General features: G+C 35.7%; 2 protein-coding genes across 2 annotated transcripts; one reads left to right on the top strand and one right to left on the bottom strand.

The window, feature by feature from the left end:
* Positions 1 to 1492: 1492 nt before the first annotated feature.
* LOC132109562 (chloride intracellular channel protein 2-like) lies at positions 1493 to 7418 on the bottom strand. Its single transcript, XM_059515742.1, has 6 exons — positions 7235 to 7418; positions 4284 to 4393; positions 3735 to 3860; positions 3073 to 3173; positions 2002 to 2171; positions 1493 to 1893 (listed from the first exon to the last, which is right to left on the bottom strand). Exons 1-6 carry the CDS (start codon positions 7286 to 7288, stop codon positions 1735 to 1737), a joined length of 720 nt encoding a protein of 239 aa, XP_059371725.1. The 5' UTR covers positions 7289 to 7418; the 3' UTR covers positions 1493 to 1734.
* A 6018-nt stretch (positions 7419 to 13436) lies between these two features.
* Positions 13437 to 16804, top strand: LOC132109308 (protein eva-1 homolog C-like). Its single transcript, XM_059515316.1, has 7 exons — positions 13437 to 13458; positions 13938 to 14038; positions 14141 to 14261; positions 14543 to 14698; positions 14882 to 15025; positions 15123 to 15194; positions 16350 to 16804. Exons 1-7 carry the CDS (start codon positions 13437 to 13439, stop codon positions 16553 to 16555), a joined length of 822 nt encoding a protein of 273 aa, XP_059371299.1. The 3' UTR covers positions 16556 to 16804.
* Positions 16805 to 16914: the final 110 nt, after the last annotated feature.

Raw genomic sequence — 16914 nt, 5'->3', positions numbered from 1 at the left:
ATTTGTGAAATTGACTAGCAATTTCTGAGTGCAATTTGTTTCACCACCAACTTTTTTTTTTTGTAGTTTTCTAATATAATGACTGAAATTCTACATTTATTTTTTAATCTTTGCAGAACTGATTCAAAAACTGGTGGCAGAGGTAGAGGACAGACAGAATAATGACTTAATGGAGCAAAGGGACATTAAAACTGTGCTCCCTGTCCTGCTCCAGAGAGGTGAGACTGTGACTCTTGGGTACATAACATTTATCCTGTTATTAGAATGGATACAATTGTCAAAACTCTCTGTAGCCTAATCAAGGCTTTTTTTACTTTCCTTCTAGGTCCAAAAGAGACTTTGCAACAAGGCAAAATAAATAACATGGTATACTCTTTGTTATAAACGCACAGTTTGTTCTTTCTTTCTTTCACATAATAAAAATAATGATAATGAATGAGTATGTTCTGTCTTTAGGTGGAAGATTTAAAAGCAGTCGTCTTGAAACTCGCAGCAGCTGATAACCTGCGTTCTCAAGGCTATCTACGATCTGAGCAAAACTTACCAAAAAACAATAAGAGAGGTGAGCAATTAAAGTATATAAGCAGACGTTTTCATATATGTAGTGAAAAACAGTTTAGTGAATGTTTTAAAGTACATACAATTATGTAATGCAGATTTTTTTTAAAAATGTCAAAGACAACACAATGGCTTTTTATTTATTTATTTATATTGCATTACGAAATAAACTTTTTGTCCTTCCTTTTACAGCCTGTTTTTGGAAATACTGTGTTACAAACTAGGATTTAATCTGCTCAGATGGACAGAGGACCAGCTTAACACACTTTATGTACAAACATCTAAAATGTATGCTTTTGTTTTTCCCCATAAAAAAAGTCCACCCAGCTGCTGTTTGACATTGTGAATATTGTTTTATATACAGTAATTTAACAGGAATATGAATGTATTTTTTATCATGAATGAAAACTGACCTAGAACTTCAACTGTAAAATAAAAAGATACTCTGGGTTAAACAGATCAGTTGTAAGATTTATGTTTTTAAACCAATCTTTCATCAAAGCTCTGGATATGCTTCACGATCACATAAAAAGAGAAAGACAAATGTGTGATGTGTATATTATTAATTTCATTTTTAAGTGAAACCTAAAGAAAGCAGTTTAATCTCTTTCTTAAACAATCCTAACGTCTAACAATGGAGTCTATGTGACTGATACATCCATCACAATATCCCTTAATACAAAACAACCATTACTGCCACATTACTCACTGACTCCAGTTCTGCGCTTGACTTGACTAAACTTTACCCTCTACAGTGTTTTCAGCTTATTCTTACGGATGGTTAAAAACACCCTTTCAGCTATACATTACATATAACCGAATACACCCTAATGAATGTAAAATACATACACAAATATGCACAAAAACATTACATATGATATTGCAGTTAAAAGCACAATTCTGTTGACTGTTGCGCTCAAGATCATTTGCAAAGGATCCTAACCTCTAAAACTACCAGAATAAAGCCTCTTTGACAGTAGCAGTCACTCAGAAGGGCTTTGAGATCACAAGCACAATGAAAGTACATTAGCAAACTGTGTGTGGTGTGTTTTTGGCTTCAGCTGTAATAGATTTCCACACCTGTGAACTACAACTATGTAGATGCTTATGCACTTAAGAACTTGTATTTACATTATTTAAACATTTGATCACAATATTGCTTCATTAATCTGAAGTTCAGTTCCTCATGACCACACTCAGATAGGCTTTCTCGATTTCAATATCAGCTGGACAGGTCTGGCTGAACTCTTCTCTCTCGTATGCATTCTGTAGGTAACGCCACACTCCAATGAACTGAGCAGGAATCTCGAAATTACAGTACTTTTTGGCAGCAACCTACAAAACCAAAAAAAAAAAACCCCAGAATAAACACATTTATAAATCGGAAGTAGCTTTATTAAATCACACAGGCCTGTGAATGTATAAACCACAGAGGCGTATCACCTTGATGACGTGCATCTTTGGTAACAAATTGCAGTCTGCCAGTGTCAAGTGGCTGCCATCAAGGAACTTTCTTCTGGATACGATGACATTTCGATCCAGCTCATCCTGAAGCGGAGTATTCAGATAGTCATCCAGGCGCTTAAACTCCCTCAATAAGGCTTTTTCGTGGACTGAGGAATCAAACAATAGAGAAAAAATATTCAAGAGTGATAGCCTAAAGTAGGCTATATTATAACCTAATTGTGAAGCCACAATGTCATAGATACTCATTTTGTTTTGTTCCATTATGTAGGCCTAAGTGTAATGTAAATTCATCTAATTATGTACCTAAATATTTATAATATCACTTGGATTCAGCTTTACTGATACAAAAAGTAAAAATCTTCATATTACTGTTTACAGATCACCCACTTTCCATACTGGCAGGTGAGGATTTTCAATGACTCTTTCTGGCCCTCAATAACCAGTAGGTGGGGACAAATTGCTGTCCTTTGAGTAATTGAAGCATTGAGTCATTGAACCGATTCATTTCAAAAAGCTAATTCATCTTGAAGCGACACGCGACTATTTTATTTTAAACGAGTCATTGAATCATTCACTGAACCGATTTATTCAAAACACTGAAATCGTGCATGATACAGCAGGAACAAGGCACTTCAGTTATGTCGGGAATAGCTGTGGCTGTGTTTGGAACTTCTAAAATGTAAGTTACTCAATATTAACTTTTTATGTAATGAGCAATTGTATAAAAGCAATATTACACAATCGTGCTGTGCTACTCAAATAAGGCCCTAGAAACGTCTCAAGCAGATTTCGCAACATTATTCTCCGCGTTGACCATCAAGCTGGTGACTATTTGCTACAATACGGACTAAGTAGCTTAGACAATAAACTTTCGTAACTAATGTTACTGCACTTTTAGATCCACACATTTTGAATTAGCAAACAGCAACATGACGCTGTGGCTTAAATGTAGTTCTAGACACTGAGTTGTTATGGCTGTGTAAACAAGTGAGGAAAAACTTTTTTTTTTTCATTTCATTTATGACTTGTTTGTGAAATGAAACTTACAAGCATTGTTTGGGCTGTTCTTGATGAAAGCCGAGAACTTGGCAAAAATGTCAGCACCCACATCAAAAGACTCTTTGTAGCGGGGGCTGAGATGAGGATAGCTGATAGGATCAGAAAGAGAGACATTTATTCTTCATACACCCAAAACATACACATCCAACAATTATGTCCACAATTATGCTGACGTGTAAAAAAAAAAAAAAAAAGATTTGTTTTAAGATTGTCTATATACATAATACATGTGCTATAGGGTTTTATTTAAAAAAAGTTTATTTGGCCAAAAATACAGTAAAATACAGCTATTTGAGCATATACTGTAAAACATTCATATTGTTTTTTTTTAGGAATAGAAAGTTCTAAAGAACAATTAAATGCATGTTTGCTGAATAAAAGTAGTCATTTCTTTCTGTGCTGAATTTCTAATATCTTTGGAACCATCAATTTAAAATAAGTCTTATTATCAATAAATATTCTGAAGTACTGGGTGGAAAGTCTTTGATGTGGATGATTTATTACAGCAATGTCAATACATTAGATATTATTTAAATAAGTGCAGCCATTTGATTCATGACAGAATAACACTAGAACAATATGTTTATGGAACCTTTTGTTAAAGTGAGGACGATATATTTGATATGGCATTACATGACATGCACATGTACCGGGGAGGGGCGAGGGTGGTCTCCAGGAACTCTTCGATCTTAATGAAGTCGGTCTTCAGTGTGCCATTGTACAAGAGGAAAGGAGGGTTGGTGCCTGGAGCTAAGTCTTTTAGCTCTTCTGGCTTCCTAAACAACACAGGGTGGAGCAAAGCAGAGGGAGTGTAAGCCACAGGGCGCGGACATGGTCAATATAAAGTCATTTATTGTCTTTGAATGAGAACTAAAGTGATTAATGCTGCTTTAAAACAATATGAAAGTCAATTTAATAACTCAAAGCACATGGATATGGGAGTGTCCAGCTGGTATATGGATGAAAGCTGCATTTGCTTTAAAAGATTTAGTTGGGAACAGTGCAATTGGAAAGTTCTCACTGCCTTGATCATGTTTGTACAATGTACACCGTTACCATCCCCACCACCAGTGTTATCAAACTCAGTCCGGTGCTGGCCCACGGTTCCTCAGATTTCTCTATTTGTCTACTGAATTCCATTCAATTAGATAGCCTTATCGTCATGTTTCAGAGATACGAAAGCCTCATTTGACACTCACTTCCTCATGTCAACAGTGGTTACCGTGAACCTGACTCCTTTCAGCCAAAGAACCATGAAGAGTCTCTGACAGAAGGGACAGTTCCCCACATTCTCTCCATCATGACCGGCCTTGAGTTGAAAAAAAAAAGGAATCCATGGTCAGTATCACATAAGCACAGACACTAATTCACATACTCATAGACAGAGAAGCACACACTGTAGATTTCCGTCATGTTCTGTTAAGATTGACCATTTTGTTTTTATGCTTGGAATCCAAGAGACTCATATAAAAATATTAATAACCCAGTTGAGAACTCAGTTATTTTCCCTTTAAATTCTTTTCATGTTTTTTTTCCTGATTTAGATCATCCAAAAAAATTAAGTCTGTTGTCATTTACTAACCCTCATGTCATTTCAAACCTATTTTATTTCTTCTGTGGAACATAAAGATTTTAGTGTATAAGAAGAATGTATCATTGTCAATAAACTTCAAAAAGTCAGTGTGGTTCAGTGTTGTTTCAGTGTTCTTTGGATTCTGGAAAGACATGAGGATTAGGGCAATATTGTGAAATTATTATTACATTATTATTATTATTTTACTCTAGTCTCCAGTGTCACATGATCCTTCAGAAATCATTCTAACATGCTGATTTGGCACTGTCAGTGCTGCTTAATATTTTTGTAGAAACAGGATTCTTTGATAAATATAAGGTTTAAAATATTAGCATTAAATATTTATAAATGTCTTTACTGTCACTTTTAATCAATGTAATACATCCTGTCTAAATTAAAGTATTAATTTCCTGCGGGGAAAAAAATTGCTAACCCCAAACTTTTAAACGGTACTTTATACAAGTGATTTGCTTTCTCCACAACTTTCCATGTATGCAGGTATGTTAAACGGTTTTGAGAAAAAAAAATCTGAAGAAAAACAAAGTTATTGGCAGCTACTGGTTTCCAGCTGGGACATTATCTGGATATTAAGTTTAAGGTCATTTCCTTTAAACCTAAAACACAACACAATGCAATTCATCATTTAAAATAGCAGTAAAAAACGTGTTGAAAAACAATACAGATTTTTTTTGTTTAGAAAGTAGCATAAGGAAGCGATAGAAGCCCCTTTCCTTCACTGAAAAAAAAATAAAACGAGTTAATTGCTACTTTTTATCATACAAGTCAGAATTGCAAGTTCATATCCTGCAATTCTGATTTTATAACATACAGATTATGTTATAAAGTTGCAATTCTTTTTTTATCAGAATTGCGAGTTCATATCTCACCATTCTGAAGTCAAAACTGTGAGTTATAAAGTCAAAATTGTGTGTTATAAACTCGCAATTGTGAGTTATAGTCAAAATTGTGAGTTATAAAGTCAGAATTTAGAGATATAAACTCACAATTCTGATTTATTTTATATCTCTCAATTCTGAGTAAAAAAAAAAATCATAATTGCGAAATATGAACTCGCAATTCTGAGGAAAAAAAAAGAAAAAAACTCTTTAGTCTGGTAGACTTTATTTCTCAGAATTGTAAGTTATAAAGTCAGAATTGCGAGTTATAAACTTGCAATTCAGAGAAAAAATTTGAGAATTGTGAGATAATTACCTTGTTTTATTTTTTATTTAGTGGCGGAAACGGGCTTCCATAGGAAACAGCATTTGCATTTACTGTTTACATTTGCATTTACTGTTTACATAATGTTTCAGACTGCTGCTTTATTTTTTACAAACCATTTTCTTAAATGTACGTAAATACAGTCAGTATGTTCTTAAGATATTTTTGACCCGCAGCAGTCTGTTATTATTAATGGATAGCTTTTATTTTTAACTAAATGTGTCCCTCCGTCAATAAAAAAAAAAAAAAAAACATAAATAGCCCATGTATTGTGTGGGTGTGGGCGGACAATTCAAGAGCTTGATCCAAACAGAGGAAAAACAGGAATTTTCTAGAAGGGGGAGATAACAGATCTGCACAATGCTTCTGTCGCCCATGATGCACATCTTTTTAAGAACGTAAACAAGTGAATTATAAATAACTGGGTGACCATCTACAAAGCTTTGATGATCTTTAGGATCTAAAAGTCACCACTCATCCATATCCTACTCATTTAGTTCATGAATTGTATCTAGACTGGTAAAGCATGGTAATGGGATCTACAGTATATGAAATGTAAGCATGTTTATGGGTGTGACTACATGAGCCAAGAGCTGTCAGTCTTTCTGTGTGTGTGTGTGTGTGTGTGTGTGTGTGTTTGTTGATAAGATGACCTCAGTCCTGTCTGTATGTCAGATAAAGAGCAGCGTAAGCAAGAACAGTTATATATCAACCATACTATCCAGTTTTCACTATTACATGTGTTAACTGAGTTGACTGTGACGCCCATGTCAACCTCTGATTCATGGTGCCCAAATGAAAACCTTTCCTAACGGAAAGCACTGATAGAGTATAAATCCACCATTAATCTAATTTTGCCAACTGGCAAAAGTCTTATAGACTTATTTAGTCTATAAGAGTGTGAAGGACTTTTTTTTCCCTTGTCAATCAGAAATAAATTATACTTCTATCATAAGTGGAAAATAAGGCGAGATGTACAGTACATAAACTATTTTATTAGCTACCACCATTCAATAAAAAGTTAGTATAATTCAGTGAGTTTAACATCATTATTCCAACAATAAGGATCACATAATAACGGACCTAATCACAGTCGACACGTGCTCTGTTGACACGTCCCCACCTCAATGTTCAGATTACTGGATGATTTAAATAGTTGATTATTCAATTCTTCTTATTATTAATGAATTATATGTATTTTTATTTTCAAAATATGATTTATTAAATATATTACAGATATAATTTCATTGTTTTATATTGATATAATATTTATATTAAATATAATTTGAATTTGAATATTATTTTAATTTGGAATCACAGTATCTGGCCAACTTAAACTAAAGTTTAACAACTGACCTTTATGAAGAGCTCAATTCGTGGTTCTTTATCTGAGTCTTGTCTGAGTGCCATTTTCTTCAGCAGAAAAACGACTTTAGTTAGTCCGGACCTCCTTAAAAAGTATTCCACAAATTACCAGAGAACTGAAGATCCCCCAAAAGAATGATAAGCAGCTGTAATGTGTGAAAGTTAGTCAGACTCTAGTTGTCTCCCTCCGGCTACAGACTTTAAAGTCAGGAGGGAGGGAGGCTAGAGAGGATGGGCGTGACCTCAGCTATATAACACTGCTGCCAGAATGTGACAGAGGGCTCAAAAATAACTTTTCATTTTATCCAACATGCATTTACATTCGCAGTGTTATCTCTGAAGTGAAGCAAGGACCTGTGTAGACTATTAACACTTAACACCGATTTGAAAGTGAGAAAGTGAAAATCGTGACATTTCCCAAGTGTGGTAACCCATACTCGGAATTGGTGCTCTGCATTTAACCCATCCAAGTGTACACACACACAAGCAGGCTATTTATTTTTTAGTCTATAAGATGTGTGTAGCTGACCTCTTACTAACATTCATCCCTCCCATATGTTCAATCACAATGTGTTTCTTTCAGCATTGTAATGTAGGGGCTGTTTATTATAAATCAGTTGAGCCACTTTAACTTTCACTTTAAAGAAAAGGTATAATTGCTTTCAGATGTCAGACCACAGAGCAATCACACGATCTCTTCTCTGTGTTTGAAAGATTCAGTTCATTTGATTCTGTTTCTGACTCATTCTTTATTATCTTCTTCTCTGGAATTTTTCTAACTTCCAGTAACCCCTGGTTAAACTTTCAAAAACAACCAGATTTCACTTTTGAAATCAGTTGCGACACAGGAGAACATGTGGCAAGTGTCAACTCAAAATGTAAGCTACATTCCTTGGGGAACATTCAGGGAAGTCATATATAAAAATGCAGTTGGCATGGGAGAGTTAGTCTTTAGAATGTATAGTATATATAAAACAACAGAAGTCTATTGCTAAGATACACACAGTTTTGTGCTGATGGACAAATGAGGGTGTGGGTATGTGATCACTCTCAAGGGATTGTTTGTTTTTTTAAACAAATAGGTAGTTCCCCTCGTTCCCTGAGCAGTCCTCTTGAGTCACAGATGCGGTTTGAGTCAGAGGAAACAATTCTGTCATCTAATGGCTTGCCCTTAACTGCGCATATTAACACGAAACACTCTCAGAATAACCTACACAATAAAATTCATCTCGTATACCAACTGACTGAAAAATCATCTAAATTATAATGACAATGTCATTCTTAAAAATGTTTTCAACCTCTGAAAAAAACTCTAATGGGAAAGAGTTTCATTTCCTCATTCAGCACACAGATGTTATATTAGGGGTACTGTATATATTACATCATTTTGGGGAATTCACACTAGTTTAACTATTTTATGAAAAATAACTTGGAGAAAGCAATGAGTTGTTTTCTTCTTTCTTCACAAAGAATTTTTAAAGTGGACCATTTTAAAGGGACAGTCATTGTTAGAGCGGACACAACATTTGTAACTTGAATGTGAGGCTTCTGATATTATCCGCTTCCAGTTATTTTTAGCTGTACAAAACAGCTTGTTATGCTGCTTTACATTGCTAACTTGTATTTCTTATCATATTATTTTTATGCCTTATTTTAATTGTAAACACATTGGTATATAGTGCAAATCTTTTTCGTCATTATTCTTCTAGTTATTTACCTAGTTATTTGTTACTAATGAATCGGAACAAAAAAAGCTTACTTCCATGTTAAGTAAGCTAAAATAAGATAAATAAACAATATAGTGTACATGTAACTGACTATATTAATGATGAAGCTTGTCAGCCCATGATCCCTATAGAAAAAATATATATGGAAGATATGTCAACTCTGACATTTGTCTATATATCCTTTTTCTGTTCCACTCTAGAAAGAAAAAAATGTTTTCAATACATTAAGGATGAGTAAATTATGTCATTTCTTTAATGTTGAGGTGAACTCTTTAAACGTTTAAAGATGCTGGTGATAATACTGTACTGTACTGTATATATACAAAACAAGACCCTGACATGGAAACTCCTAACAAATCCTGGAAATTAACTGAGTTCCATTTTGGCCAGCAGAGGAAATGAGCCGTGCCAGTTTACTCAGTGTACTCCCTCCTCCTGAAGCCATGAGGATACTATGAGTTACAGATCTGAGCTGTGAGCTGTTAAGTCCACGCTAGCTAGCTTCTCATTCCTGTTATACTGCAGCACCGCAAAGAATATACCAAACAAGAAATCACTATGGAGATGATGAGCTGTAATGATGCAAGACTAAGTCTCTAATCTGATGTTACTGTTGCAATCACTAAGCAAGCATGTCAAAGGTCAGCACCTTATTAAACAGCAATCAATTCACAAACATTCCTATCAGGCTCTAGACCAGTCTCATAAGTGGGGGTTGCATTTCTTTGACTCTGGGAGGGTGTTTGTATTGTCAGATTGCTGAGAAAGCTAAGACACAGCATATACAGAGTCCTACACATTTTGTGTCTTCTGCTGAATAGGCAGCACATGTTCAGATATAGAGACAGCAGACTGATTCAAGACTCATTTCCAGCTATGTGTATTTAGTTGCTATGGTGGTAAAGTTGCTTTTTCTAGTGTTTCTATAATATGGAAATGTGACGCACTCACTAACCACTGAGATCTCTTCTGTAGGCTGAGAGAGGAAGCACTTATCCTCAGATGATAGGCTATCTACAGGACATCCAGCAACTGGGAACACACAGTGGGAAAATCCTTGCTTTATCTCTCAAAACAGGACCCCAAATGTTGATCATGAGAGCAAAGGAAACTAAATACTCGCGCTCAGCTAATATCATTTCTTGGTTTGAGTTTTTTCTTGGAGAGAAATCTGATTTAATGCATGATAAAAATGCAAAAATAAATAAATAAATGCTAAACACTAAATCTAAACCTCTTTAAAGATTTTAAGATTTTGTAATGTTTTTGAAAGCCATCTTTTCAATAAGACAATATTACTGATTATACTGTAATTTTGATGAAACAAATGCTATTTGATCAAAAATACAGTAATATTGTAAAAAATGTTGGGGGGAAGTTGTGGCCTAGTGGTTAGAGTGTTTGACTCCCAACCCTAGGGTGGTGGGTTCAAGTCTCGGGCCGGCAATACCATGACTTAGGTGCCCTTGAGCAAGGCATAAATGGCTGCCCACTGCTCCGGGGGTGTGTGTGTTCACTGCTGTGTGTATTCACGGTGTGTGTGTGCACTTTGGATGGATTAAATGCAGGGCACGAATTCTGAGTATGGGTAACCATACTTGGCTATACATCACTTTCATCTTAAATTTAAGATAACTGTTTCCCCTTACATTTTACAATATAATGTACTCCTCTGTTGCCAAAGCAAATATTTTCAACATCACTAATTTTATTCAAAAAGAAATAATTTGTACTTTGTCACTTTTGCTCGAATGCATCCTTGCTGATAAATATCTAATTATTTCACACACAAAAAAAATCTGTTATATAGATTTTTCTTACCCCAGCAGCAAATGTTTTTTTGTCTTTTTTTAAGTATATAGGTTTATTATGATATATGCCTAAAACAAGAAAATTAAGTCAAACTTTAGAATAGATTTTATTTATTATTAAATAGTAGTAACATATTTTGTATTATTTATCATATGAATGTGTATTATATTATTAAATCCATTTTAAAATATACAGTATTAAAACATTTGAGGTCAATGTATATGACAGATATATGAACACAAATCTTAATATCTTACACTAATGTCCTTTTCAGATTAAGGTTAATTTAATATTTTGACTTTTAGATAATACTAGAATTCTTATTTAGACTGATCAGTATTACTGAACACCATGGCTGGACTGGCCATTGGGCATACCGGGCATTTGCCCGGTGGGCCGACGTGCTTTTTGGGCCGATATATCTCATACTCATACTTTTTTTCTTTTTTTTTTTTTTCTTTTTTTTTAACGGCCCATAAAATTTGTACATCGGCGGCCCATTCGTTTTGTTTTGTTTTGCTTAATTGGCGGCTCTGGGTTTGTGCCGGTGTAATGCATTGGTCAAAGTCAGTGTTAGTTTTTTTTTCTGACAGACCAGCCCATGAAACACGTAGATCAGCGGCCCATTGGCTCTTTTCTTGATTGACACTGGGCTGGCCTAATCACAACTTTAAACGAGTGAGCGAGCGGCAGCAGTGTCAGTGTGTATCTGTAAAAAAAGATGGAGAAGAAACGCAAGGAATGTGCAGATAAATAGCGTGAAAAAATAGAACCAGGCCCTTAAAGCAGACACTGTAAACTGTCAAAATATATGTTTTCTGAACTTCATCAGCTCCTGTGGCAGATGATGATAGTGAGGACGGAGGATCAGGAGAGAGATGAGAAAGTGTAGAGCCTGCGGTAAGCATAACTTCTTTCAAAACACTTAGGCCATGTCATGAGTGTAGATTATTTCCACATCTGCATAGTTGACGATTACCGCAATTCACTAGAAATTTAATAAGAGGCGTTTGTAAACCATGTTTTCCGCCAAAATAAAAGCTTGATGCAGTTTGCGTCAAAATAAAAGATCATGTGCTTATCTCTTTCAAGTATAGAAATTGGTACAACTAATTAAGAAAGTTTCCTTTATTTTTTTGTGCATTTGTTTTACAAAATATGGCTATTACGGTCATTGGATTAATATTATAACTATTATTATGTATAGGTGTAATGTAAATAGACACTGTAACTAAAAGAGGTTCGAATTTTTCTTTGTTTAATTTGCACACTGAATATGGGTTGGAGCTTTTAATTTTGAACTCTCAAAGTGCACCAGATTAATGAATTTAACATTAAAATGCACAAAATTTTCTCACGGGGGGCATGCCCCCGAACCCCCCTAGAAGGACCGAGGACACACCACCATAGTTTTAACAAAAATCCTGTAAGAAATACTGGTATTGCTATGCCACAGCCGCTTATAGCTTGTTTTAGGATTCACCGCTGTGGAGTATAGTTCAACTGTATTAATATATATACAATTTTGACTTATTTCATCTGTTAACTCTCACTCGTTCCTATACTCACTCATTACATGGCATTAGTGGTTTTAATGAATAGCAGTTGGTATGCATATAATTAAGGGCGTGCAAAGATGGGTGGTGTTTATGATCATATAGTGGGCCGGTCTGGGCAAAAATGCCCGGGACGATTTTTTGTCCCAGTCCAGCCCTGCTGAACACTAATATGTGTTGTCGTTTGAATGGAAACAAAATTTATTATCATCAGGGTAAAAATCAGGGTTGCTTATTAAAAACAGACATGTGAACTCTGTCTTTGATAAATAAATGAAAAACAAGCATGATAACTGTCTAATTAGTGTGTTAGACACAAATTAGACACAAATGTGTGTCAGTGTCAATGCTGTTGAATGAGCGCTTGTTCTCCTGTCAGCACAATGCCACCATTGACCCCTTTCTCCTGGTCAAGAAGTCAGAGGGCAGTAAACAGCCAAACAACTTCTAGTTAAAAATTACAGCGCTTCGTAATGTGCATTGTGCACTATGTCTTCATGAAGCTCTTGTTGGTCCTGGTGTTTCCTCTCCGTCGTCCTAGCTGTCAACACAAGGCAAACCTCATTAGCTCCAGATTTCTTTTGGTAATTGTATTTCTCTGATTTTGTGGCTGTGATAGATGAAATTCAGCATGTTGTCCTGGAGCGACCCTTTGAAAGGAAAGAGAACATTCTGTATTTTGTCTTTTACTCAGTCCTTGTCAACAATCTGTAGTGTATCAGCTTAAGAGAGATGGGAGTTAGGGTCACAGAACTGTCCCATTCTCCTCCATTGTTTGAGGACAGTCCATATAGGAAGGCAGTTATCTTTATTAACCCATTCTGAACTAAAGACTAATATTTTATGTAAAATATAGTCTGAAGGCATGCAAAATACACTATATTTTGGACTTCAAAAGACATTAGAATCACCAAATATGGAGCCAGCTGCAGTGTTTGTGTCATCATTGTACCATAAAAGTCAGCATTTAAGTGTCCCTGACAAATGTTGGCTTTGTAATTCAGTTGTCCTGTATAGTGGCTTCAAGTATCAGCCAAGAATAGCTCATTGTGTTTATTTGTGAGAGTGTCTGTGCCTGGCACTGCATAACAGTGGACTATGCAGATCCAGAATGAGAGAGGTACAGGCCAAACATTACAATAGCCACTGATCCAGTTCCTTCTCATTGAATGCTCATGGATATGGTCCAGTGAAGGAATGGAGCCCTGCATGTTTAGAACATAACAGTTTAGTAACCTGAGTTGCGTGGAAAATTGGAGGATAAGAAAGAGGAAAATGCCTCTAGAAAAGGACATTTTCTGCAGGATCCCTCATTTATGTTTTCTCCGGTTCTCAGTCCTCCAGGGTTCCAGACCAGTTATTGTTGTACTGTATTTGTAAGATTGAAACAGCAGTTGTGTTAGAAACCTGAAAAGAGATTTCTGCATCACAAAGTTTTAATGTCAGCCACACCTCGCAAGATTAGATAAGTGAGGGAGTTGGTTTGCCCATTGTCATTCTGCTGGATTTGCACTATAACAGGCTTATAGAATCAGTGTACATTAGTTGCGGTCTAAAATTCTGTTTTTTAAATGCATTCACAATGCCTTGTTTGCTCAGCATTTTATGGACGCCGTGTTCCAAGTCCATATCTATGCCTACACGCAAACCCAAACATAACAGAGGAAAACACAGACTGTGCAACAACCACAGTCATTCAGGTATCTTTTACTCATACTTTAATTCCAGAGACAAACTAAAAACCTTTGGAACTCATCATAATTAATGAATTTCAGTCAGAATGTGTTTGTTTCTATGTCTAGAAAGTGTTGTCTGAGTGCCAGATTCGGCGGGAGTGTCAGATTCCTGTGGTGAGTCCTGTGTTTGGTCAAGATCCCTGCCCTGAAACCAGCAAATACATCATTGTCTCCTACAAGTGCAAGCCTACTGACAAACCTATATTTGTGCTTCATCAATATTTTGTAACCAAACATGACTTCTACATTTACATGCACCCAAATGATCATATTGATGCCTCTTTGGATTAAAAAGTCTTGTTAACACCTCTGTCAACTGAGCTTGAGCCGAATGAATTTCGATCTAATTGAAAGTGTCCTGGAATAGTCTGATAAATAGGACCAGAATAATCAAATATACGCTTGCATCTTTTCAATCAGATTCGATAGATCTTGTTTTTCACACACCTAATGAGTTTTTCTTCTCCACAGAGCATCATCGTTCGAGAACGGTGTGTGAGAATGAGCGAATGAAGTTGGCCTGTAAGAATGACACAGTTTTGGCAATCTATTCAGCCACGTTTGGCCACCTGGAGCATGACAGCCTTGAGTGCCCTCAAGAGACTAAATCAAAACCAGATATAGGTCTGAGACTGAAATAACTCACTTCTCCCATCTAGTGGGAAGGTTTGGCTACAACAGCAGAGGCCAAATTATGTGTTCAAATCCTTTTTTCCCATTGTACAAAGTAGAACAGAGATCATATTATATATTTGAAAACAGTCATTCATTTAATGAGACTTTGCTTAAATGCTTGTTTCCTGTTAGAGTGCTTGTCTCCGTCAGCCTTGAGGAGGGTGTCAAGGAAATGTCATGGCAGGACAATCTGCTCTGTACTGGCTAATGCTCAGGGATTTGGAGACCCCTGTTTCCCTGGGACCAAAAAGCACTTGCGAGTCTCCTTCAGCTATGGTGAGTTTTAGAAGGTTAAGAGAAACTACAATCTACTAGCTTATTTATTAATGTTGAAGCAGTCATAAAAAGATTTACCTTGTTGTTGTGCTTTTAGTACCACGGTATCTACTGGAAGATGTTGGACGTGGAAACATAGATCTGTTCTTGCTCTCTGATTATACACATGGTAAGAAAAATAATTGTATAGTGCAAATTCTCTTTGTTGCTAATCTAATTTAAATTTTAATAAGCTAGCTTGTGTTAAAAAGATATCTTCAACCTAATTACTGTGACTCATTCCATGATTGATTATTGCATGTGAAATAAATTACACTGCGGTCAAAAGTTTTAAATCACCTTGCAGAATCTGCAAAATCTTAATAGTTTTAACAAAATAAAAGAGGACATAAAAATTGCATGTTTTATTTATTTATTTTTTACTTTATAGGTGTATACATAGTCCACAGAACAAAATAATAGCTACATTTTTGAAGAAGATTAAATGCTCTTGATTCTGAATACTGTTTGTTGCCTGGATGACTTGACATGACTGTGTTTTGTTTTATGATAATTGTTTATGAATCCATTGATTGTTCTGAGCAGTAAAGCTGTCCACTGTTCTTCAACTTACCAGAATCTTCTCCACCCTTTCCAGCAATGACTATGACTTTGAGATCCATCTTTTCTCACTGAGGGATTCATAATCAATTATTGCAAAAGTGAAACAATCACTTATGGTCAAAAAGGCAACACAAGGCATTAAGAGATTTTGCACATTTCTTTAAAGCTGTATGTAAGTGTTTGACCACAACTGCACATGACTCAGCTATATAACAGAACTGCAAGTCATCAATTGTTGATGGTCTTTCTGACTGCTGGATCCAATCCGTCTTCCCCCTTCACAGGAGGGTGGTAAACTTGTCCCAGTGTGTCCAGACCACAAAACATTTTCACCAACTCTTTGGAAATCTTTTGGTCTGATCCCAGAATGTTCAAATGATTAGATGCCATTTTTATACTTAATATTATTCATCTTTCTTTTTTATGATCAACTTTTTGTTTCATTTTAAAATGTACACATGAATCTTATTATCTGCAGCATACATATCAGTAACATGCATGCATGTAAACTATATACAAGTGCCAAAGCCTTAGAGAATAAACAAGTATATGAATGATTATATTTTTCTTCATAGCTTGCTAACATCAGCAGTCAGCAGTGGCCTTCTCATATACTAAATGTGGAAGTATCTTACTACTTAATTTATCATCTTGTTATTTATGTTGTTGATATTGTTTATTAGATTTTATTTTCTTCATCTTAGCTTTTTTTTTCTCCAAGGTCTTCCAGAGACAGTGGCTTTATACTTTGTCTCTGGTATCTGTGCTTGTCTGTTCTTCTTGCTGTGTTTGTTCAGTCTCAAATCCACCCTGATTAGAGATCTGAAAGACCTTGCCTCTGAGCTAGGAGATGAGCTCAAGTCCTCCCACCTTTTCGCCACCTCGTACGCCCTTACCGCACACCAGACGTGTTCAACCCAGAGATGATAATGACATTGGTGATGGAGGAGAGGAAGGATGAGGACAAACCTGAGATGCCCAATGGAGGCATCTGCCCTCATATCATGCACAAAATCAAAACATCATCTGCTTAATCTGGATGTTTTTTCTTCTTATCTGACTGTTTTCCTTATTAAAAGAAGCACTAATTAAATGATTTAACATGAGTGAAGTCCAAGATTACATTTTCTTAAATGTGTGATGTGGATTGTGACATTAATATCAAGCCCACCTGCTTATGTTTTTGTCATTAATAATTCAAACAGGTTTTTTTTTTATGAATGGGAATGGAAGTCTGTGATCCGATTTCTTTGGCGTGCACATTACAAATAAAATAATTGTATGCT

The sequence above is a fragment of the Carassius carassius genome, chromosome 29 (assembly GCF_963082965.1).
Source record: "Carassius carassius chromosome 29, fCarCar2.1, whole genome shotgun sequence".
Lineage (NCBI taxonomy): Eukaryota > Metazoa > Chordata > Actinopteri > Cypriniformes > Cyprinidae > Carassius > Carassius carassius.
This window is presented reverse-complemented; position numbering and strand designations above follow the sequence as displayed.

Coding starts and splice junctions, on each gene's coding strand:
- LOC132109562 (XM_059515742.1), bottom strand. CDS start 7,288: ATGGCACTCAGACAAGACTCAGATAAAGAACCACGAATTGAGCTCTTC. Junction 3,174..3,734: donor ACCACCCTCGCCCCTCCCCG/GTACATGTGCAT, acceptor TGATCCTATCAG/CTATCCTCATCTCAGCCCCC. Junction 2,172..3,072: donor GAACAGCCCAAACAATGCTT/GTAAGTTTCATT, acceptor TTGATTCCTCAG/TCCACGAAAAAGCCTTATTG.
- LOC132109308 (XM_059515316.1), top strand. CDS start 13,437: ATGCAGATCCAGAATGAGAGAG. Junction 14,699..14,881: donor TAAATCAAAACCAGATATAG/GTCTGAGACTGA, acceptor GTTTCCTGTTAG/AGTGCTTGTCTCCGTCAGCC. Junction 15,026..15,122: donor GCGAGTCTCCTTCAGCTATG/GTGAGTTTTAGA, acceptor TTGTGCTTTTAG/TACCACGGTATCTACTGGAA.